The sequence below is a fragment of the Calonectris borealis genome, chromosome 15, assembly GCF_964195595.1.
Source record: "Calonectris borealis chromosome 15, bCalBor7.hap1.2, whole genome shotgun sequence".
NCBI lineage: Eukaryota > Metazoa > Chordata > Aves > Procellariiformes > Procellariidae > Calonectris > Calonectris borealis.
Window position 1 is genome coordinate 18,071,316 of NC_134326.1, and position 25,017 is coordinate 18,096,332.

At 50.6% G+C, this 25,017-nt stretch overlaps 1 protein-coding gene across 8 annotated transcripts in view; it reads right to left on the reverse strand.

Moving 5' to 3' along the window:
* Positions 1–25,017, reverse strand: part of ARHGAP26 (Rho GTPase activating protein 26) — a 153,400-nt gene that overhangs the window by 86,349 nt on the left and 42,034 nt on the right. For all 8 annotated transcript variants that reach the window (XR_012675994.1, XM_075164469.1, XM_075164470.1 and 5 more), the window contains exons 11-12: positions 23,152–23,230; positions 1,924–1,960 (exon numbers count right to left, since the gene is read on the reverse strand). Coding sequence is in view for 7 of the 8 variants with exons in the window: in XM_075164469.1 (XP_075020570.1) it covers positions 1,924–1,960; positions 23,152–23,230 (116 nt within the window). In the remaining variant the exon portion in view is untranslated. The remainder of the gene's footprint in view (positions 1–1,923; positions 1,961–23,151; positions 23,231–25,017) is intronic.

Sequence of the window (25,017 nt, forward strand, 5' to 3'; positions counted from 1 at the left end):
GGCGTGAGATATCCTCCTCCGACACGTACACCCGTCTCAGATCAAGCCCAGGAAAATAACCTATTTATTTATGCTGCCTGGAGGCCAGCGTGGTCCTGCCCACGCCTCCGCGGGCCCTCGATGAGGCTGTGCACAACTAACCACGGGCAGGAGCCTGGGCTCAGGGGGCAGAAACAGTCTGGCAGTGAAGAGCCCAGGTGGAGCAGCATCACCCAGACAGCCCGTACCCCAGGAAACCCTAAAGAGGCCTCTAGGAGCCCCGACCTGGGATCCGTTGCAAGTCTGGCAGCTGAAGACCGGGATTAAACAATACAAATAACCCTGGGAAAGTCATGGACATACTTGCCTCGAGCTCTTACCATCTCTAGAAGAGCCGCCATTACTTTGCAGGATGACTCCAGCGTAAGTCACAGCCCCAGGAGAATTGCTGGCTTGACAGCACGTAAGACAGGAAGGTCACGGTTTGGCAAGCGCTTCTTTCAGAAGCAGTAATTACTTCACCAATTGCTTCACCAATCCTTCCTCCCACCCCCATCCCTAATGGTTTCCCTGCTTTTGCATCATCCTTCAACAAAGGTTAGAAAATGGTTGGTTGTTTTAACACATTTCTTGAGCCAAATCACCACGTACTGTCCTGGCAGAGCCAGAGGCTGCGTGCAGGGAACACAGAGCAGTGACAGTTCATGGCCAGGCTAGGACAGAGTTGAGCAAGTCCCGTTGTCTGTGCCTTAGAAAAACCATTTTGCCCCTCTGTAAAATGGAGAAAAGATGGAGCTGTTCTACGCAGACTTCATATCCAGCTGGGGCATTAGCCATACTGTCCTTCACGAGCATGAGGCACAGCATTTAACTCTGCAAGGATCATCTGGATGAAGCCAAGAGGAATACATACGGGATGAGATGGATGCGCAGCTGACGACATGGAGGACCAACAGGGAAGGGAGAAGCCACATTGGAGAGAACAGAGAGGAGGAAGAGACTGTTTTGCACAAGGGCTGAAAATGGATGCGAGGAACATTATCTGCAAATTATACCTATTATTATGAGAAAAATGCTTCTACTCAAGATGAAAATGCCTTGTCTGAGCAGCATAAAAATGAACTATTTACTAACCGTCAACCCGGGCTGGACTCCCGCGTGATCGGTGACTTTGGGGGAAGGAGGGAAGGGATCAGAGTTTTGAGTATTGCAATTATGGCAATTCAAACCTACTGGGAAATGGCTCAATTAAGGGTTTTGAAACACAGGACATAAGAGCCAGGACCAGGTACAACTGCTCCTCTAGCAAGAAAAACAAGTGGTTTCTTGACTCAAGTCTTTGATTGCCCAAACTACAATAAAAACGAAAAACGGCTTTTTTTTTTTAAGGGCTCTTGTTGACAATCCTGATTAGGCGGGACCTCCCTACTCTTTGTATTTTTGCTCCAGTTCCCCTTTGGAAACGGCACATTCATCCTCTGCTTTCTGGTTCAGAAAGAAGAGCTGGTTGGTCCAAGATGCCACCTGCAGTCATTGGCTCTGATAAGCGAAAGGAGCCGGTCCCGAGGCAGGCCAGCACCCCCTGCACCACTGCTGCGGCCCAGGGACACCAGGGTGCGGGGCAGGCAGGAGGGGATGCCAAGGGAACGGCTTGGCAAGGGAAGTGCCAAGGGAACGGCTCGGCACTGCTCTCCATGGGGCCAAGTCCCACCACCAAGTTTCTGCACCAGTTCCCTGCTGGGCACTGGAGCTGGCTCCTGCCCAGGGCCACCCTGTGGTCCCCACGCCGAGCGCCATCACCCCGCACCTCTGGCCCAGGGGAGCACCGCACAGCCCGGTGTCCCCACCGCCCAAAGCTCAGCCTCTCCTGCTGACCCACCAAAGTCTGCACACCACAGAGCACAGCCACCTTCTCAGGGGTCTGGCTTGAAAAGAAATACTTACTGCCTTCGCTTTGGTTGTCCTTGTTCGAGTTGTAGACCTGGAAAACACAAGAAGAAAGTCTTATGAAGACCCTGGCTCCACCTGGGAAGGGACTGCTGACACGGCTGGTGTCATCCCGACTGGTGACAGCTGTCAGGAGGACCCGCCTTGACCTACCCCAGCAGTGTGGTCCCCAAAGACCACCACAGCCTTCTACATTCAAAACGTCAGGTTGCCACAGCTTTGGAGTTGTATTAAAATAACAACTAGGACAATTCTTAAAACAAGAGAATGCAAATGGGATGGACTAGGTAAAAACAGAAATTAAAGGGGCTTTTAAACAAAACGAAGGCATTCCTCTCCTCTATGCTCTTCTCAAAGACGCACATGAAGGATATAAACTTAGAGCAAAGCAGACGATTCCCTTTACATCTTACGGGCATTACAGTAACAGCTGGTAGGTGCAACTCAGGCAAGGGGTAGGAAGCCACCCTCGCTCACAAGTACTTACAGCCGGAATGAATGAGGCAAAGAGTAAGAGAGGAAAAGAAACGTCATTAATTTAGAGAGGACCTGAAACGCAGAAGGATGAGGCAACGCACCCAGCACTGCCCGCGACAGAGCCACCCTCTGAGCCAACGCTGTGGCTTCATCCCAAGAGTCTCCTGTCTTCAAATACCAGTGCTCTTCCTCCTGTCAATCACTACTACAGCTCGGCTACTCTAGATTAAAGTAGTGTTTCAGTGGATACAATAAAAAGGGGAAAAACAATAGCAGAAGGTTTTAATCACAGTTTGAGGATGATTTAAATGCCTAGCATAATGAAAACTGTGGCTGTAAGAAGACCAGCCTTCAGACAGGTTCTATTTCTCTAGCTCGACAGAGTAAAATGTTTTAAAATAATCCTTCGTCAACCCACAGCCCCAACAGAAAGACACACACACCAGCGCTCCATCAGCATCACAAGCTGGAGCCGAGCGTGGCAGCATCCATTCAAACAGGAAAAAAGGCCTGTGTAGGCTGTTAAACAAAGCGGCGGCGTGCACACCCTTCCTCTGCTGGGAACAAAGCTGGGAGCCCCCTTCCACCGGGAGCGAAGCATGGGGAACTGATTTAATCACATGCTACCTCCAGAAATAGCAAGCGGGGAAGGAAAGTTTCCAAAGGCGATGTTGATAGCAACACACAAGGCAGCAACGGCCGACACATCCGAGGGGAGCGGGGAGGAGGAGAGGCTCTGGTCTGCAACCAGGCAGGCACGCGTTTCTCGACCTTTCCCACCGCAGGCTCCCAATTATTGATATTAACACCGAGGACAGAGATTCAGAAGCTGCCCTTGGGTGCGAGGGTCTGTGTGCTTCCCTGGGAGTCCCTGCTGTCGGGATTTCCCCCGAGAGCTCCAGCAGAAGCACGAGGCCGGAAAGCTGACAGTATAACGTCCTCAAAGGATCGCTGCCAGCGGCAGCCGGGCACGCACACTGCTGACCACAGCAGACCTCGCCGCCGCGCTCACCCTGGCTGCCCCAACACCAGCCCAATATCCCCATTGCCCACACCACAAAACCCCCACAAAAAGACCGTGTGTCACATAGCACATCACCCTTAGGCCATTTACACAGATGCCTTCCTTGGAGGGCATCAAAACACAGGCTATTCCTGTGCTCTCCTGCCCATGGGCCACGGTGCCAGCCTTGCGGAGAGCCACCGACGCAGCAGCTCCACGGACACCTCTGCGGTGGCAAGGCGGACGCGAGCAGCTCTTGCCCTGCGCGCCGGCTGCACGTGCCAGTCGGGGCGGTGAGCTGACCGAGGTAACTTAGTCAGCGTTAAAAAGGGAAATGAACCTGTTCATTTGTCTCCTGCAGGTTTATCTTTAACGGAGGGAGTCCGGTCCCTCGATGCCGTCCACCGCAAGGCCACAGTCAGCTCTGCTGGCACCAGCCGGAGAGCGGCAGGATGGCTTGCAGCAGCTCTGCCACCCAGGACATGTTCAGGGAAGCACAAATCTAATGGTGTAGCTCAAAACTGGGGGTTTGGGCAGAGACTGACCCCTCAACACTAATTCCCACTCCTCCTGGAACATTTCCCAAGGAGCACCTTCCCTCTCCCCCTCCCAGAGCACCCAGCTATGCAATGCAAGACAAAGTAGAGACTTTAGTTTGCAGGAGAAAATCTATCATCCCACATCTGGAAACTGGGGGATGATTCAGCAGCAAAACCAGCTGTAGTCAGCAAGTGAGTTTTCCTCCAGGAACAGTGTTTATAATCAAGAAAATAAAATAAGTGAAAAGAGGGAAGGAAACCAACAGTGGGCTCCTCCGCCAGTGGTGCTGCCTAGCAGCCCCGGCCATGAAGTCAACTTTCCCTAAAGAAGTTTTTCTCTCCAACTTCAGTACCAGTGTTGAGGACTCATTGAAGGGACCAGGGAGACAGCTTGAGGTAACGCTTATTCAAAGGCTTGCAGATGCACAGCTCTTCCTCAGGATCTCACACAGACTTCAAGCCTTGCACTCCACTCTGGCTCATCCCAGACATATAGGTTAACACTATATACAATAAAAGGGTGACTCGGCTCTTACGGCCTTACTTTCCAGTTACAGCCAGGTCACTACTCAAGAGGTCCACCCAGTCAGCACCCTGCTTTGCCCGGCTGTGGTCCCAGCCCGGCCACTGCCCTTGCGGAGCGCACACCAGCTCTTGTGCTTGGGACACCGAAGTATTTTCTGACTCTTTTGGGTCAACCCAGCTTTCAGCCACTTGCTCTGGCACCTGACATGCCTCCTGGCACAGATTCGCCATCTGCTGTCCTTCTCCCAGTGGTTTCCTCTGCTGCCCAGGCCTAAAGGACCAGTCATGCAGCTCAAGTTACGGTGCATAGCACATCAGCTACAGGGAAAAATGTGTCTGCCTGCATATTTGCTCTTCCAGTTTGGTTACATGAAACAATAGAGAGGTTGTTAATCATCAGAGACTGTTCTTTAAAAAAGGGGAAAAGCACAGACAAGGAAACACAATATGCTTATGCCATTAACTGCAAAGTATGCACACAGTGAAAAGGAAATTTCATGCAGAGGTCAACTATGCAACCATAAAACAAGGAGATACTGTCATCCTACATCCATTTTATTAAGGACAAACCTTTTATCCATTGTCAGTGTGTTAATCCATTAACACCACTCTATAACATCAAGGTTTTAACCAAGCCCCAATTCTGTAGTACCATTTCCTGTTCCAAGAAAAACATTACTTTTAAAAAGAAATCCTTTTCCTATATAGCCTCAAGCTTTTTGAAGAGAGAGATTTTTTAGGATAAAAGAAAGTTGCCAAGTTTGAAGAAAGGTCTGCTGTGTAAGAGGTCCAAGAGCAAAGTTCCTCCAGTGCCCTAAGGGCCATCATCTGCCCCGCTGTCAAAAACGTGCCCTTAGTGCAGCCAGACTGGGCTGGCCCAGCCTGCAGAGACCCCTCAGGGTCTTGGCACGGCAAAGGTCATTCCTGCCCAGCTTGGCTTTACGGATATTAATATTCCACTCTTTCCAAAGTCGCCTTGAAAATATGCAGGGCTTAAAGCACAAGGATGCATTTTAAGATTAAGCTTCACATGCAAGTCAGTTGATGGACCAACCTTCTTCCCTGCGAAAGGGTGTTAAGGAGGTTCTTACTATTCATTATACCCAAGTCCCCATTGATTACTGACAAAAATAAAGTTACATACTGTTCAGACAGGAGCACGTTTCCCTTGCACCATCCTCCTTGTAACTCCACCACACTGTTACACTGTCAATTCATCTTTATAGCACCGCAGAAAATTATAAATCCAATCACTTCTGCCAAGGGATGGAGGCAATGGAGGCTCTACATTCCTTGGCGCTCCCCATGCACAGCTCTCTGAGCTGCCTGATTCTGGTGAACAAGCTCTGCAACCCGGTGCAGAACAGAAGAGCTCAGCACATAGAAAAATTCAGCACATCTGTGGGGACCTCCAGTAACCCCCGTAGTTACTGGGTTGCTCCATCCCTGGATCTGTGTTCAGACAACAAAGATCTTTGAAGCTTTCTGTACAGAGCTGCTCTTCCAGCAGAAGCTGTGAAGCCACCCCTGTTGTCCCAGATCCGCCCGGCAGCCCCAGCCCACCGCTGCCCCTGGTCCTTGGGTAGAAGCGCTGGTCTGCAGATGCAGCCAGTATAGTGACCACGGCTGTTTCTCCTTCACCAGCTTCGAATCCAGCACAAGCAACCGTCCCACCACTGCCTGCCAACCACGCAACGCCTTCGGCTGCAAACATCTCCCCCAGGTTCAGGGCTACCCGCCCGCGCCAGCTGCAGAGAGAACCAAAGGGACAGCAAGCATGCCAAGGGGGAAACACCTCACTTGGTTGTGTAAAGGACTAAAAATAATTCCCCACAGGATTTGTATGGCAAAGGACAAAACAGTCATGAGAGAGTTGCGAGATCTCCATGGCAATGCTCTCTGCCCTACCCCAGGCTCGCTGCTTGCAGCACACAGACAAGCATCATCGGGGGCACAGGCTGCAGCGGCGCAGGACGCGGGGGACTGCCGTGCCGGGGCGGATGCACAGCGCCGAGACCTGCGGCTGCGGCCGCGTCTGTCCCAGGAGTGCTGGGAGAGATGGGCGCCAGGCTGGGAGCACACGGCCTCCAAAGACCTCTTCCAAACAACTGCCAAGTGCTGGATTTGAAGAGAGAGGCAGGTGCATCTTTTTCCCCCTCCCAAAAACCTCTCTCTTGCATGTCTGTGCACAATTCCTGCGCCAAGGTTTGCTGCAGGCTGCCTCGCCACGGCCGCCTGGGCGAGATGCAGCACCGAGACATGGGGCTGTGATGCTTGTGCCAGCGTAAGTGTGAAGGGACAGCGCGGTTACGCCTTGCAGGGTAACAACATTTAGCAGACAGCCCGTGAGAGGTTTGCTGAGAACAGGCAGTTCTGCAGACGCGCACATTGCCCAGGATAGAGCCAGATGATAAAATACCATAAAATATGTGTATTTGTATATGAACACGCTCCTATTCCTGTTGTTAACACGCTCCGGAGAAAACAGACCTAAACCCAGAAAGCTTCTCATGAAGTAAAAAGCTTCTTTCACTTTTCAGTATCAGTCACTGACAAAGGGTAGGAAATTTGAGAGAAGAAAGCATTTCCTGAGAGGTGAAGGGCTGGTGCCCCACGTACCGCCTGTGGGAACAGGCTTAGAAATAAAACTCACAAAATCGGGGCTAGTGACTAACTTGGAGACAAATCCCTACCCTGCAGCACCGCAATCTTTTTAACACCACGCTCTCACTAACTATTCCCATTTGATTGTATCTTCAGAGCCAAAATATCTTTATTAGGAAGTTTCAGAAGCGATGTTCATAGCAAAAAGAAATGTATTAACCTAACACAAAATTTGCAGACCTTGATGCCTTCGATTTAGTTTTCTAAATTCATACTGTAAATGGTCAAATACCCTGAACAAAACCAGATCGTATCTTTTTTAGTGGAAGATACTGCTGCTTAATTTCTGCAGGATCACTGGAGAGGCTTAAACAAGGCCTTTACGACCTATTATTGAAAAATTCTGAGATTCATCTGTAAGTAATCCAGAAGCATAAATTTTATAAGAGCACAACAGAAATTGCAATTTATCACTATTTTGAAATCTTCCTGCAAAGTTAAAATCCCCCCCAGAACACTTGCACTATGCTCAATTATTGACTCAAGATTTAAGACAATTTCTCAAAGAACAAGTTAATTCTTCCTGGTGAAATATTTCACTAAATATACACTACGTTTTGCAGAGGAAACAGTTTTATACAGACCATTAAGAGGCCTGTGATGTTCAAGGGTGTGCTAGCTAGAACAGACAGCCCAGGAAACAACGCCAAGCCGCCCTGCTCCCTCGCTGCCGGTGGGACAAGAGAGTAACTCGCTTCACATCCTACCCGCAGCCACAGCTGATTGCTTTCTCCTCGGTTCGTGTCTCCAACATCACGTGGACCAAACTATGGGCAGAAGTAGTAATGCAGACCGCTGTACCCACTCCAGTCCCCCCTCAAATTGCAAATCTGTCATTACCACATATAAATACCTACACTGGAGTTGTAATAAAAACATAAGATGTGGATTTTCATAATCAAAAATCCTCCAATAGCCACCATCTGTAGCCTAAAATACTTCTACAGCCAGCATTCATGGCCTGATGCCATCTTCTGCTTGCACACAGATAAACCAAGAAGAATCCAATCCATCAGTTTTCCAACCTGATCCTAAATGAACTGCACACATAAGCATGCAAAGAGCAAACAGGTACGTGGGTTGTTTGGGATGAAACTGGATTGTGGGAAAAGAAAAGGAAAAGGAGGAGCTGGGGGTTTGGAAGAGGAACTAAGAAAAGATGATGTTGAGTAATTTTATGTTTACTTCCTCATTTCAGGGTTCACACTGGCCATGACGTTTATTAACCTCCACAACAAATAAACTATGCTTTCATACGGCATTTATATGTGTGCACACATCCTTTAGATGAATACACTACATTTCATATACAAAGCAGTTTTTAATTTAAAATTCAAAACGGCCCAACCTAAGCTGTACCCCTTGGAGGTTGCACGCTGTTCAGCACAGTCCCCAAAATCTGCCAGGTTCCAATATCGGCACAAAATTCTGCCCAAATCTAGAGGAAAAAATTGCCTAGCTTCTCAGACTTAGAAGGTGGCAGTGATTTATAGAAAGCCTTAACCAAGAAGAGGGCCAGCAGTCCTGTGTTGCAGTCACAGACAGAGGGATCTCCATTTGAGAAGGAACCCACTGTTTCAATCGCCTAGTCCATGCCCTGGCATGGAAGATTCCACCTTACGCTCCTTTTACTAGTGCTGGGACCTACCCTTCAACCCAGACTTTCCATTTAGACTAAAACTACTGTCAAAATGGGCCAGTTCTGCCAGATTTCCTTGGCCTCCCTGGAGGAGCACAGTGTTTGTAAAGCCCTGAGCAATGGGAGGAAATGCTGCAGTGTTATGCAATTTCCTTGTGATTCATATTCAGAAATCCTCAAAACAACCACGAACGAGTTCTTCAACTTTCAGCTCAGAAGATGCACAAGCCAAAAGAGTATAAATAGAAATCATTATATTCCCTTAGAATTGGTAGTCCAACTGGCTTGCCAGCCACCCAAGGACAGGTTGTGAAGACATGGGCAGGAGGAGCACAGACATTTTACATGGGTGTTTTGCAACCTTTTAATAAAGGAAAAGGGAAAATGGGGTGAAAAACAGCATGCAGACTGGAGTCCAGCCACTCAGATTGACTCAGATGGTGCTAGGCAGGGTGGTGTCTGCAGCACCCTGAAGCTGCAAAGCAGCCACTACCCGAGGGCTCGCTCAGCCCAGCAGCGGGACCCGCACGCTGGAACTCTTACACGTCCCTTTTCCTACCCGTTCAATTGCCCTACACGAGAGGGACAACAGAAGATCCGCTTGGAACAACTCTTTTCTCTTAATGTCTTTCTCACTTGGACGCCAACGATGCACCTGATCATTTCCCCGCAGTCCAGATCCTAAAGTCCTCATCCCCTTCAGAGCACAACAGAAACTGAAACGCATCAAGATCAGTCCTGAAGAATTTGTTTCCAATCCTACGCAAGGAGTTGGAAGCCTGAGAAGCAGCAACCATTAAGAAAAAGGTTTATGGAAATCATCCTGCAATGCCTGGACAAAAATCCCTTCAGGATGATGTTGCACAGTGCTCAGGTGCTCTTAGGAGAAGGCCAGAGAAGACTAACTCTTGCGTTCGCTTATGGCTTCGGCAGCACACAAAAGTCCCCTCTGATGAACTGTAGTGAAGGCACTGTAAATGACAACAAACAATTTTGCATGGAGATCTTGGGCAACTCAAAGTGATTTCAAGAGAGCAAAACTTCAGTGAATTATTGAGCACATTCAGTTTAAAAGATAATAAGGCATTATTTTGTTTCGACTGTTTTTACCGCCAAATACTGCATTATTTCCACAGCAATTCAAGAGAAAAAGAAAGTGAAAAAATAGCATATATGGGTGGCACATTTTCTCTGACTGCGAAGACTATAAGGAGCTACCTCCTCACTTCCTCAAACTGCTGTCGGATGTAAGCATTTTCAGGGACTCCAGAGAAAGGCCAATCTGTGGATTATCCATTTCTTCAGGCCAGGCCTGTTAGCGCTCACTTTTCTTTTCGTGTGGCTATTACTGCATTTTTGTCTTTTCCATGTTATTGCCAAAACTGGCCTTCATGAAGCCAGGCAACCTACAGTCCTCCCTACCTCCCCTTGCTCGGTCACACAGACCATGAGCACCCTTCCCTTGCGAGTGACGTCGGAGAAGCTGGCTCCTTGCTTTGCTTTCCCGTGCCACAGGACGAAAGATGGGAGAAGGTGATGCCCTGTAGACGGACGGCAGCTTGCCCTAGGGAGCCCCAGAAGTTGCTCTGAAAAAATGGCACCCCCAGGCGAGTGATTCCCTTGCCAGAAAGGCTTTGTGCATCGTTTTGTCACCGTGATGCTCCTGACATGCCGTTTCACTCGCCCCCGTACAAGCAGGCAGGTACACCGGCGGGTACAAGAGCCGCAAAACACTCCGAATGCCCTGTGTCCTCATGCCTGCGTGTCCACGGGAGGTCGTGGTGCCCCTGCTCAGCCCCGTGGGCAGCAGCACGACAGTGTGGTTTCACAGCTGGCTTTATCGAACATCAGCCTGCAGCTGAAGGGAACCGCCTCACCCTCCGCACGCTCTCCCACTGCCGCTTAGCAAAGACAGTGGAAGCACCTACACGGCTGCACAGGGAGTCTGATCCAGCTGAAAATGAACCCAGCAAGCCAGTTATTAATATTATTATTACTTGACAGTCTGCAGCCAGACCAGGTTACAGCGTGGGCACACAAACATCGACCAGCACCAGAGAAACAGAGAATGAACGTTCAAGGATGAAGAGGCTCCCCGCTCCCCGTAACTGCCCAGACGTGGATTGAACTGTGTGTGGAAGCATGCCCTCAGCCAGCTCCGGCCCTTGGAGACAGAGAGCACCTCTCCAGCCCTGCTGTCATACCCAAAACCTGCCTACTGATGCCCAGAGCTGTACATGATTAGGTGCAATGCCATGACACCCTGAAAGGCAGGGACTGTTCGCTTGGCTGCAGGATCCCACCCCGCTGCTCAGCCCCGTCTCCGCAGAGAGCCATCTCCCGCGGCGTGCACAGGAATGCCCAGAGCTGGGCCAGAGCCTCCGGGCACCTGGGGCTCCCTTCATGAGGTGGGGTGGGCATGCCTGGGGAGGGGAGGACACCATATACCCTGCCCCCCTGCAACAACAGGGAAGGGGGAAAGAGGAAGGAAAGAGAGAAGGAAGAGAGAGAAAAAGAAAAGAGGGAGATCGGCACAGGTCCATAGCACGCCAGGCAGGATCCTCTACACCTGACGCCCAAGCAAGCTTGGCACACTGTTGCAGAGCTGCTATGCTGGGACACAGTCCAGTAGCAGGATGCCAGCAAAGCACAGAGCAGGAAGGCTCAGGTACAAAAAAGCATATTTCCTTGTTAAAAGCAGGACACCTGGCAACCTTGATTAAATCAGCCCTTGTTTCTGGCTCTGCCTTATCAACCCTGTTCTATTTTTGTCCGAGCGCCAGGTCGGACATACTACATAGCAGGATTTTCAGAGCTAGACTACACTGTGTTGTGGCTAGAAATAACCTTCCTTGCTCTCTGAGCCAGAACAATATAGATAGGAGCAAGATCTTTCCCAGCCCACATCCCTGCAGGGGGAGGGGAGGAAAAAATATGCCTTGCTTCCCAAGTGAAAGACTTGGCAGGGCAGCAGAAACCTGCTGCGAAATGCTGGTTTATGTCATTCAAACGAGGGCTGTTCATTTGGAAGAGGGTGGCCCAGGGTCCCTGGCAGCTCCTTCCTTCCTTCCTTCCTTCCCTCCCAACCTACTGTTCAGCGCTGAACTAATGCATTGCAGTTGGAGCCACCCCCCCACCTCGCTTCCCTCTTTCTCTCTCCCCCTCCTTCCTTCCAACATAAATTTCAGCTCAGAACTTACACCTATGCCTGATTAAAAGAAAAACTAAAAAAAAAAAAAATTAAAAAAGAAAAAATCTATCAAAGTGAAGCGTCTGGGGGCTTGAATCCTCTACAAGGGTCTTGCTCTTCCATCTCTCCAAGCTGAACTAAACGATGGTTCTAATTAAAAACAAGCCCACGTTTTATTACAAGTGCAGGCATTCCCAAGAGCCTCCAAAGCCGAAGCCGGCCGGGCTCCCCGCCAGCCATCTGGACTGCTTAGCTCAGCGCAGTTATATAACCCGCCGTCTTTGTCACCCAGGGAAAAAACTACCTGGGTCAACCTAAGGAAAAAATTACCTGGGTCAAACTATCAACCTACCATGTCTAAATATTAAAAGGAAATCGAGCAGCAGACAGTTTGGGGGAAAAAAACTAAGGGGGTAGGCGGAAGCGATGGGGAACAAAGCATGTTAGATACACAGCAGTCTCTAGAATAATGTAACTAAAGGTCAACTGGTTTAGAAAAATACATTTTTGGAATAACTAAAGCGCTTAAAGTTTCACAAAGCAGCATTTTTAAGCAAGTCCAGCAGAGCAGATATGTTCAGATCACTCAAGTGACTGATTAAAAGCGAAAACTTCTACTAGCTTAACAGCTTCCCCTAAGTTTTCTAGGATGCTTGAGCAACAACTTGCACATCCTCCTCTGCCAGCTATCTGCACTGGAGTCCAGCCAGCTTCTCGCTCTCCCTCTCTCCCACAAGCACACACGCCCTTCCTCCTTTCAACATCTACTGACGAACAAGGAGTCTGAACACATCAAAACCGACCTAATTTTAAATGACAGTGTCATCTTTATTTTTAAAATAACTGTAACACAGACATGCCTCGCGTTCCTCCTCTGTGAAAAGAGGTTTTACGTTGCCCAGTTGTTCTGAACAATGGCTGGCGGTTTAATACCAGGACTGTAACATCTTTGAGGCGAGACCACTTTTAATCCTTGGTTTGCACAGCTGCTCGTGAGGGACACTGCGTCGGCCAGGTGTGCCGGCAGCGCAGACCATCGCGGGGACCCCCAGGCTCTGCAAAAGTCAGCAGAAAGGGGACCACGATCCCACCCTCACCAACCCTGCCCTCCGCACCCAGGGAGACCTCCGCAAGCCCCGGGTGGCTGCAGAGGTGGTTTCCTGGAGCGGTCCTGGGATGCAGCGCAGGTCTCGCAGTGCCCCTTCGCCTCCCAGGTGCTGGAAGCCAGCGCGATGGAGACTTAAATGGTCTCTCCAAAACTGCAGCAGGATATTTGCCCCTTTCCAGACATGATCTGAAATTCCACAATGCTAATAACCTCCCTGGGAAACTACTCACCCCATGAGCATGCACAGCACTAGCAAGGAGCATTTCTACCACGTGGCATCCAACAAACGCTGGTTGAGAGACAGCATGGGGCACGTCCACCCTGCACGCTGCTGCAGCCTGAGCCCGGCGCAGAAGCTGCCTTTCTCGGCAGTGCTGTGCCCGCAGCCTGCCTGCTCCTGCCAGAGCCCAGCCCAGCTCCCCGGCTCCGCACGGGCACGGCGCTGCAGGGGGTCTGCCAGGAACGGCAAACTGAGGGTGGCACGGGAAAGAGACCAGAAGTACGGAAATAAGGTTATTAAAATGTTTGGAGTTTCGAAGGGCAGACTTTCTTCTGATGCTGCAGCTAGGAGAAGGAAAAAGCCTGGGTCAGGGTCCATGATGGGACTGTAGCAGGACAGTAAATCACAGCTTAAAATTAAACGCAAGGACCAATAAAGGAGGAAACAAAGAAAGAGGCTAGTTTTGCAACTGATTTGCCACTGATGAACCACTTTAATTTTTAATTTAAAGTAGAAAAAATACTCTAATAGTCTATTCAAATTGGCAGAGAAGTTTGTTCTACTAATATGGAGCTATTCCCTGAATTTCTACATGTTTCTTGAATTGTCTGCTCAAATAATTCTAATTTGAGATGATATAAGAGCAGACAGAAAAGGAAAGCGAACATACTCCAGTTGGTCTTTCATTCCAATCGAGTGCTTTGTGCCTCCTCACAGAGGCTGCCAGCCCAGGAAGGTGGACAGCCAGGTTCACACCAAAGCAGTGTAACGAAACCACTTGATGCAACCACTCTGCAACCTTTTCTTAAGCTGTTTCGCCTGTCCGGGCCCAGACTTACAGACAAGTTACCACATGTCAGCTGATCTATCCTATTTGCACGCACACTGCACTCGTCGCCAGCACGCTGCAATTCAAGTTCGATTAATCATCTTTCCCCAGGGACTCTGCAAACTCAAATCACCTCTCACCGCCACACTCACCTCCTGGCCTGAACCAAAGTAAAAGAAAACCACGTGCTGCAGCAGAGTCGGTGTGTGTCCCACACAAAAGATGTATGTTGTACGACGTCCTGTGGATCTGTGACCAGACCTCAAATCCCCAGCCCTCGCTCTTCTGCAAGTTTGCCTCGGTGGGTATCAGCAGCGAGATAATACAAGAGGAGACGGGCAGCTGCCAGTGCTTCCCCAGCAGAACCAACATCTTCTCCCAAAGGGAGAGCGAAACCCAACTCATGCCATGGGACGAACGATTCTAGACTCTAGACTTTCATAGCCAATTTGTGCAGCACAGACCACAACGAAGAGTGCCGTGGCAAAGCTGGCTACAGCAAAGAATGCATTAAAGAAATGACGAGGCATTCATGCATGAGAGATGAAAACCAGAGACAGGAGCCTCTGCTCTGCTCCTGGATGTCCCCAATAATATAGTTAGAAGAAAGAGAAGAGGTCACAAACTTTCCGAAAGTGGGTGGGATAGCAATTTTAGGCATGTAAAAGCAGTCCAGAGGGCTATTCTCTTTTTAAGATGATCTAGAATGCTTCTCTCAGTATTTTTCTCTTTATGACCCAAACAGCTTCTTAAGCAAAGGACAAAAAACTGTCAGCCTGAAGCAGCAGTGATTCTGGCTGGATAAGCTATCAACCATTGATGCATCTTCTGGAACCATAAATAAAAGCCTGAAGTCAAGCTTAGGACCTCACTCTCTTAAGTGCTTTAGAAACAAAATAAAAGCTTATAAACTCAATGTAAAGTTACTACTATTATAGGCTTAAAATAGGTTACAAAACAGGAGAGGGAGAAGAAGGGAACAGCAGTAAGAGCATGTGAGACAAAAACTAACAGGGAACGTGACAAATTATCATTCGGTCTGAAAGCTCAGGCTGATTCTCTGAGGATCCTCTTCTACCACCTTGTCCCCAAAAAGGACAAAGAGCTTTTTTGGGAAAAAATCTTGAACTGTGGGACGCAAAAAAGCCAAGCAGGAGCTCGCTGAGCCAGGTTCTGCTGCCAAGCCGGCTGTGGGGCTCGCCATCGCTGCAGCTGCACGTGATGCATCTCCACCGAGACAGAGGTGCTGCTCTCGGAGGCAGTTCAGATGCTCCCAGGCGATGCGAGAGCACGGGCGAGACTGCAGCTTCGGTTCAGGGAAAGTTCACTAGGTTGTCTGGGTCAGGGAGCAGATTAGAGGCCAAGAGAAAAAGCAAACAATAGAAACTTGGAGATTGAGAGGGGGCAGAATGGGGGAAAAACATTGTATTTAGCAAAGAGAGAGAGACAGGGAGATGGAGAAGCAGCAACTGGAGTGAGTCGGGTCATGGAAAACAGAACAGAAAGAAAGAATTTGCCATAAGCAAACAAATCCAGACAGGACCAAGGCCACGAAAAAATTGCAAGATAAAACATAGGCAAATAACCATCTTTCTCTGAAAGGCTCACAGTCTGTGGGATCAAGGGGGTAAAAAGACCAGCATGGAAAGGGCTGCGAGAAAACAAGCTGAAGAGACAGACGCTGACCAAACCCCTGAGAGCCCCAGAAGAGCAAACGCGATGATCACTCCGACATCCAGCCCACAGGCCCTCCCATGCAAAGAGAAAGCCAAAGACCACCATCTGTAACCAGATCTTCTGGGTGAAGATTCTTCTACCGTCTCTAATAATTCACTTTTCTCAGTGACTATCAATTTACAGCCAGCGCCATCAGAGAAAAGCGCTGCTGACATTATCAGTAACCGAACTGGTTGGTCCCCAAGTGCTGCCTGATGCTGGTGCGGCAGCGGCTGTAAACACTGCATCCTAGGCACAAATCGCTGGTCCCCATCTCCATCAAAGAGGGTTTTTCAAGCTCTGCTGGAAACACTTAGCTACAGAGGTAATGAGTGCAGTACCAAAACCAATATAGAAGAAGAAAGTGACCTCCGAGGAGTCGGAGATGAAATGAATTAAAACGATAAAGCAGATCCGCAGCTTCCAGTGGGTCCCGGCGCAACACGAGAAGGTTGGGAAGGCGCTTGGTGCCCAAGCGTCCCCCGTGGCGGCGCGGGTGTTGGGACTGAAGTCCTTCAAGTTAATTTATTTTTTGAATGAGCCAAAATGACAGGAATGCCGAGGTTGAAAGCACTGGATTGAGTTCAAAAGACATCATTTCCACTGGGAAATTAATCTCTCACCATTTTGTATAATTAGACAAGGAAAATGAAAAACAATTTCAGAAAGAATTCCCAGAAGCAATATCCAAGGAGGAGGCGGGAGGCGAGGGTGCTGCGTGTTGGACAGGAATGCAAGGCTGGGCTTTGTTGTTACGCTGGGGTTTGCTACAGAAACACAACACTACATTTCCAGAGCAGCAATGCCGAACGAGCTCCAGCACCGCCGAACAGCTGGGGAGCGCGGCCGAGGGACCAGGACCACGGCGGTGGGAGCTTCAGAGGTGTTTCCCGGCGCGTTGCACTGGTGGGCACCATCCCACCGCCGTCGGCCTCGGCAGTGCACGGCCAGAGCTGCCGAAGGGCCGCCGCACCCGGCACCACGTGGCCCGTGTGGAGGAACCGCTGGAGACCCTGGGGGGGGAAACGCCACGGGGAAGGCTCCTGCCCCGCAGTCGCCAGGCCAGCGGTGGGGTGGAGAGCTGCTGACCAGCAGCCATGCTGCCGGCTATTTCGCTTCTGTTCCTCTCATAAAATCAAATCAACCAGCACTGCGGGCCAGCTCTGAGGAGGGCGCAGGCCCCACCACAGCAGGGCACCCCGGCATCCACCGCAGGGACCTTAGGAAGGGCCCCCAGGACCCCCCAGGCCCAGGAGTGACAGGAGATGGCGGCTGTGGTCACCATGAAAACACCCTGCCTCGCAGCAGAACTGCCCAGTCTCATGGCGGGCCTGGAGGCCATGGAGGGAGGGGGGAAGGACCCCCATGGCTGGGGAGGGGGGGAGGAAGAAGCTGAGAGACCTTACAAGTTTTGAAGGTCTGCACTCACCTCCCCTCAGTTTACCGTGATTAAACACTGCCTGCCCCCAAAATTATCAGTTGCTCCTTTTGGGGCAGCAGAAGGAAGACAGAGGAACAGGGGAGGGAAGTGGCTCTAATTTTGGGCTGTGCTGGGTTTTGGGGACAAAACTGGGAAGTGAGTGCTCTCCCCACCCCGTGCAGCAGAAACGGCGCTGGCTGAGCGCGGGAGCCGGGCGACAGGCACGGGCAGCCCCTCTCTGGGGGGCACATCGCTCCCCCAAAACCAGGGGGGTGGGCGAGGGCAGTCCCAGACACCCCGCAGAGCCCCTGGGGGCGCAGGGGGCTGCCCGAGCCCCGCTGGGGCACAAGTGCAATGAGCGGGCTGGTCTCAGCTTGCCATCTAGTGGAGAGCGGCCGTACAGCCTCCCCCCCACGCCGCCCTGCTCCATTTTGTGCTGCCCGCACGCCCACGGCGCTGGGGGACGAGCATGACGAGCCCGACCTCTGCTCCCAACACAGACACCAAACACCCAAGATGCAACGTCGCCCGGTCACCCAGTGCCAGGGTGGCCGCCACAGCCCCAGCGAGGGTCAGGGTGGCCCTCACAGCCACAGAGCTGAGGAGGAGCTGGGCTCTGCTGAGCTGAGTCATGGCCGGGAGCCTGGAGGCGGCTGCAGAAACGAAATCGAGTCCTTCACGCCCACCATGATATGTCTGATCGCCCCGAGCTCCTGCTGGCTGCAAGCAAGAGCTCTCAGCACCCTGCACAATCGGGCAGTATCAGACCCCCTGCCGCCAAGGAAAGGCTCCGGGCGCTTGTGCAGGTACACAGGCACTCAGACACGCTGACCTCACCTGGCGCCTAATTTCATTAGGTTAATAAACAACTGACCCACCGTAAACTCCAAGCCATGATCTATAGCTACAGGTGGGAGCCAGGTCTTGACTGAAGGCTAAGAAAGAGTTTGGTTTGGGCTCAGATGGAGGAAGAAAAATTAAGGACAAGATGGATAAAGCGTGCTGCTGAAGTGGCGGCCAGGAGTGGGTGCAGGATGCTCCTTGCCCAAGCAAAGGAGTGGCACATCTAGGCAGAAGAACGCTTTCAGCAAAGGGCTGCTGGTGCCTGCAGACCTTCGGCACCTAGGGAAGGCCTAAGAGAGTTTAAGTGTCTCCATAATATCTCAAAGATCATTGTGGATCTTGCCCTCCGGGCGTCCATTAATTCAGCTGTAACTACTTCTGAACTTCACGAGTTCCCAGCACTGACAAACAGCATCCCATTTCCAGCCAGGCCCAGCCCCTGGTTGGGAACGTGAACACGGTGTCTCAGCACCCAGCACAAAACCCAGACACGGCAGCTACCACTCGATTGTCCCTCACGGCCCTCAGCTTCACGCGGGTCGATGGCCGTGCAGCCCAGTGTCCTCACATGGAGGAGCAGACACAAAGTGGACACGACTAAACCTGGGTGGGTGGGAAACCCTGGGGAGGTTTCTAGACAACACAGCGGTGAGGTCCTGAAATAGCCTTCCAGCATGGGAGCAGAAACCTTATTTGCTTTCTGGAGGATGGAGCTTGAGTGACTTAGTCCTTGGGTCATCAAGTGCCAAGAGGAACAGGCCCCTTCCAGTACAACAGGTCCGACCCCTGGGAGGTCCCAGGACAAAACCCACCAGTCTCTGCAGTGCTGCCTTTCCATTCAGTGACCAGCCTCAAGCCTCCCAAAGCATACAAGGACTTTGTACTTTGTTCTTGCCTTTGCGAACTTGCAGATTATGATAAAGGACTGAAGAGAGTGTAAGGGGAGCAGAGAAAGAAAGGAGAAAGCAAGAAAGCACTGCTGATATGTCTCCATTTCAGAGTCCACCTGCAAGGGCATGAGACCGACTGCTCGTCCCCAGCTCGTGATGCACTCGGCTGTACAGCGCTAACAAAACCAACAATATGAAATGCTGGCTTGTATTGCTTTAAAGAACAAAAAAGAAAAACAAAACAAATCGAGCAAAGGGCAACATGATGCGAGTGCCAGAACAGCACTGCTCAGATCCATCCATGTCTTACTTCCTCTGACAGGATCACAGCCTGTTGCATTTGCCATTTAACACTAAATTCTCCATCCCCACTCAAGGTTATGGACAATGGATTAATACAGCTCAACAGGGATATGATCTAACAGGTTTCATATCCTTAACCCTCTACATACCCTCACATTGCGAGGCTCACTTTTCTGCAGAAATGTTTTCATGTGCCAAACACTTCAAACCCAGTATCCCACTTCTGCCCTCACTGATGTGAGAATGATTTCTAAGATACCAACCTGCTCGGAAGGTAATAGCAGGAACCGCTGACACCAACATCTCTCTTTTGGCTGGCATGCTCACTGCAGACTTGGCAAGCAAAGCCACAACCTTACTAAAATGCTTATCTTATTCAGTTCTTTGCCACAAAGCAAACAGCCTAATTTGCACCTCTCAATCCTGCAGCCTACCACAGCCGCCGCTATGAGCCAACACAGCTTTTACTCTTAACTTAGGCTCCAATGAAGTTTCAGAATCGCTCTGGTCTCCACCATATACATTTGCAAACTGCATCACCAGAGGAGAAAAACCATAGGAAACTTATCCTGAATAACCTAACAAAAATGAATGCAACTGCTCTGTTACAGAAAATAGTATTTTCTCCTACTTCCAACCTCTGTAACATAAGAGAAAACCCAAAGTCAACAGAGGGTTTTTAGCCAAATTAATAACAAGTGGTAAGAGTTAACAGACTGATGATAGCTATCTGGAGACTGCTTTGACTGTAAGATATATAATAAATCTTTTCAAGTTGTGACAAATGTCTTGGCTAATGCAGCACACATTCTATGTTTAGATCTTACTAAAATGTAATACAACATTTGGTTTCAGTTTTTTAATTATAATTAAGAAGCAAACTCCAGTCCACTTTAATCTATCCACAGCCTGAATTTGCACATGGAATTACTGTCCCCACTGTGCCAATCTTTCCCACACTCAATATTCTAATCAAAGAAAAACATGCTTTCCAGTAGGGGTTTTTTGCTTATGAAAATATAGTCAAAGAACAGAATGGATATTTCTAGGAGTCCAAAGGTTAAATCCTTGTCTCTTGCTCAAGGAAATCTCTGCGGAGTAGGTAACATCCCACACCCTGGTGTTGCAAGATAAGAACCCAAACAGAACAGACCAACAACTCCACTTTTGATGGATCGAGGAGGATAACTGAGGACAAGGAGCTACCTCGTCTGTCAACACGCACCATCTTCGCCAGTAAAATGCCTCTTGGATCCATTTCCATACAGGCTTCATTCCCATGGCTCCCAGACCACACCTGGAAGGCCAGGTTTAAACGCCATTAGCATTTAAGTGCCATGAGGTATTGCATTAATGCGCAGCAACAATCCTTGATGTGCTGGATGAGCAAGCTACCCTAAGCTGATGGGCATGATAGGGAAGAATAGAAGCACGCAGGCGGCAGCACGAAGACCTATGTGTTTTTGAAGGAGTTCCCATAACCAGATTCTGAAACAGGATAATCCAGGCACTCCTGCACTGGTTACTTCATAGCACCTTTTGCATGTATAGCACTTTACAAGCACGCAAAATCTCTGGCTGCACTTCTGCAACCCGATCCTAACAGACTGGCTCTGCTGTTGTGCCAAATCCTGGTAACTCAGCAGGTCAAAATGCAACTGGATGAACGTATTCATGCAGCTCCCGTTGCAGGTGACTGGATTTCGCATCCTTGCAACAACAGTTCTCAGTGGAGGTGAGGCAGTGGGAAGTAGGTGAGCAGGCTGAAGGAGGACAAGGCTTGATTCGGACTAGGAGCAAGAATGCACATTTTGTTTCTGAAGAAATTGAAAATATTATCCTGTCTCCAGGCGCCACCAGAATCAAGGTAGGGGTTAATTTAAGAGGGAACAAGACAGCTTGCACGCTGGAACTGGAGAGGTTGGTATGTCTTACACCCGAGTGTCTTCCCACTAAAGCTGCCCCAGGGCAGGGCCACCCGGGTCAAGAGCCAAGGTGGAGGAGAAGGCTGGCTCTCCCAAATGAGGGTCCTTTTCAACACGATAGAAAAAGGGAGCAGAGGCTGTCCTGCACACACAACACACATTCAGTCCTTTCTTGCCTCTGTGCTTGCACATCCCACAATGCCTGTTCTTGGGAACAGTATGTCTGCAGGTGTAAATGAGCATTTTTGTCCCAGAAGCACAATTTTGCTGCAGGGAGGAAACCAATGTGGCAGAGAGCTGTGATGACCATCAGAGGTAGGTCCAAGCTACACAGCACATGCCCCGTTAGGGAGCAGGGTTTATTCAGCTTGGAGAAGGAAAAGCTTTGTGGGGACCTGACAGCACCCTTCCTACGAGGAAGGCATCAGAAAAACAGAGCCAGGCTCCTGGCAGTGGTGCATGGTGGGAGAACAAGAGAGAATAGGTGTAAATTGAAACAGGAGAGGTTCAGACTGGGTATCAGGAGAAACTCTCCTCCAGGAGGATGGCCAAGCAGCAAAGCTGGAGCCCAAGAAGGCTGAGCAGTCACCTTCCTCAGATGTTTTCAGCACCCAACCGGATAATGCCCTGAGTAATCTGCTGGGAGCAGAAGGTTGGACTAGAAACTTCCTGAGGTCCCGTCCCACCTGAATTACCCAATGGATCTATGATTCCAAGCTGAGACCTTGCTGTAATCCACAATGAAATGCTTTACCTGAAATACACAGCAGGACCCTCACACACACACAGCCTTCCAGACCTCCGAACCGCTGCATGTTTCAGAAGCAAGTTGCTTCACTAAGCCCAGCATGTGCTTTCCAGCATTCACTCAACAGCCTGCATGTATCCACATCTCACTTGGCTTTTTCTGACAAACAAGGACCTTTTGGTGGATTTGGGGGGGAACTGCTCAAATCAGTACCCGTCTGTGGCAGGAGGGCTGTGCTGGGACGGGACACCCTGCTCCCCGCATGGATTCTCCTCCGACTGCCAGAGCCTGACTCAAGCCCAGAAGCACAGACACCTACTCCAAAAATGTACGGGCTGTCCCGTAACAGCCCTGGCTGCTCTCGCTATCCGCAAAGTTTCTCTTCGTATCCTGCTACGCTTTTGGCCACGCCGAGGCACAGAGGCCCACAGTCTAGTCTCACTCTGCGTACAAAGGCTGCTTGGCAGTGCTGTGCTTGCCGTTCACTGCTGGATGGCCGCCACGCCGAAACCGGGCAGGACCGCGCCGCCGACGCACAGCGCCCGCACCGGCACTCCTCCGAGGGAACCCAGTCAGAACCAGCCGAAGCTCTTCGAGCTTGGCAGTAAAGTTTGCATACGCATTAAAAAATAAAAAAAACCAACTATGAGTTTTCTGAAAATCTCCATAATCCCTTCCAGAGGTGAGGAAGCCTGTGCAGCTTTGGCACGGCAGGAGCAAACACAGCAGCGAGGAGGCTATCGCTGAGTACGGGGAACGGGGGCTTCACTCCTCTGCTCACACAAAATCTGCAATTCTCTACAAGACCCAGAAACAGCTGCCAGATGAGTTGCAGGACTCAAAAAGCCCTGGAAATCTACAGCGTATTTTCTTCCACTGCTCTTTTTGCCATGTTTTCCTTTCAGCACAGCACAGCAGCGTGTTTGTGCTGGCCAAGCCTACCCTCCTCCTTTCCACCGCACCTTCAAGCAATCCAAGCACAGGAGATACAGTATTACCTCAAATATTTAACCAAGGGATTAAACAATTCTCTTGGCAGAAGGCGCGAGCTGCCCCACGGATACAGCTCTCGCACCGGCTGGCAGACGCTGCGTGACAGCCTGCTTCGCAGCAAACAATCTGCCCCAGGCTACAAAAAGCTCTCCACATTTTTCTCCAATGCTTTTTTGGTAATATTTCTGCTCACCGGTTCCCGGCCATCCATTGCCTCCATCCACAGCCTTCGGTCCTCTTCTGAAAGTGCCTGCATGGTGATCACGCCGGGCCTGCAGAGATAAAGGAAACGCGGTAAATAAACTGCAGGATGGAAAACAAAGATGACAAAGATAAATTTCCCGAGGGAAAGAGAGAAAGAGGACAACCTTCTTCCTAGCCAAGTCCCAGCAGCACGGGGCTGAGCCCAGCCTGACCTCTCCAGGGATGTCCCTGCAGGTCCTAACCAGGACCAGCAAATGACAGAGGATATCTCCACATATACACACATTTTCAGTGGTTTTAGTTTAAGAGAGCAGGATGCCAAATTCTTCCTGTGGCTTTCAGCCAGAAAGCTCACCTGCGCTTGGGCTAAGCACATCCATGCAACGGCAGGAGACGGCAAGGAAGGCAACCAAGCGAGCGGGAGGCCCAGGCATCCCAGCCCGCCACGTCCCACCACCCCTCCAAGAACCGGCTCGCGGCGGGGGGACCTTCTGCTGTGTGAAGAATTTCATCCCTGACACGTTCGTGCCAGCGTGGCTGCGCCATTTCCCTGACCGCGTCCATACGCTGATGTTATACCCAGTAATAGCAGCGATGCCATCCTGGTCCGCGTGCCCCTGCCAGCAGCCTTGCGGGGGGAGCGCTGCGAGGAGTGCCGGGGTGCCCAGGGTGCTCGCTCCTGCACCGGCTGGCCCTGCCACCTCCCGCCGTTACTCACACAACAGTCCGTGAGCTGCACTGTAAATCCAGCCTCCAAAAAATAACTCTGTGTTTGCCTATTTATTTTAATGAGAAGGGGAAAGAACAGGCCCAAGTGCCTGCAAACAAAGCATGGGGTCCAGGGGACAACACCAGTCCAGCCCTCGCCCTAGGGCCAATGCCACCTCCACCATTCCCAAGTGGACCCTACGCCTACTCCTGGACTGCCCCTTCCATACAAGGAGTTAAAACTTAATTATCTAGCTCTGATAGGCATGACCACCAAGGTCAGGATGGATTTAACATGGTGGAGAGTATTTGCACAACTTCAGGTGTGGTTGTGTGTTTGCACAAGAGAGGAACGTGCTGCAGAGGGTCAAAGCCAAACGCCGTAGTCTCAGGGTTGTGTCATGGGCTGACGATTTACTGCATCTCCCTTGGCTGCAAGCTGTCAGGCTTTCCATCTTGAACGTCCCAGTTCACCTTGCAGCCAGCAGATCCAGACCCCAAAAAGCCTAGTTAGCCCTATGCCTCCTCAGCCGCGCGCCTTTGGGCACGGGTCTCCAGCCTCCGAAGGGGAGGTCGCATCTTGCCCCGCTGCCGCTGCCAGGAAACCCCGCAGCGGGACCGGGCTGCCCCCAGGCAGAGGCCCCGGTCTCGGTGAGAGATCTATTCTGTTTGTTTGGTCTAGTCATTCTGCTTCCTCCCAGGCTATTTTCAGACGCATTAGCAGAGCACGGCAGCTATTTCTGCAGCAGGAGAGCGGGCAGAAGCCCTGCCGACGGGAGAGATGGAGGTATGGCCAGAGCGTTGCACAGCTCGGCGTGCTCGGGATGGTTATTGGTGCTCTCTCTGCAGCAATGCTCGTGGGGTTTCATCCATCAAAAGTACAACAGCAGACAACCTCTGACGCTGCTCTTCCCACCCATGGCAAAGCGCAGCGGCTCCAGAAAGGCAGCGGAGAGCCAGGATCACCGCTCGCAGGGCACCGGGCTGCCGTGGCACAAGGCAGGAAAGAGCAATTTAACCTCGGAAGCTGCCAACCACCTACAGACCACGTTCAGCAGAGCACGTAGGCTCTTTTCAGTAGTAAATCCTCAAAGACTGATAAGGCCTGGGAAGACAGGTAATTTCTAACTTCCACTTCCCAAAAGTG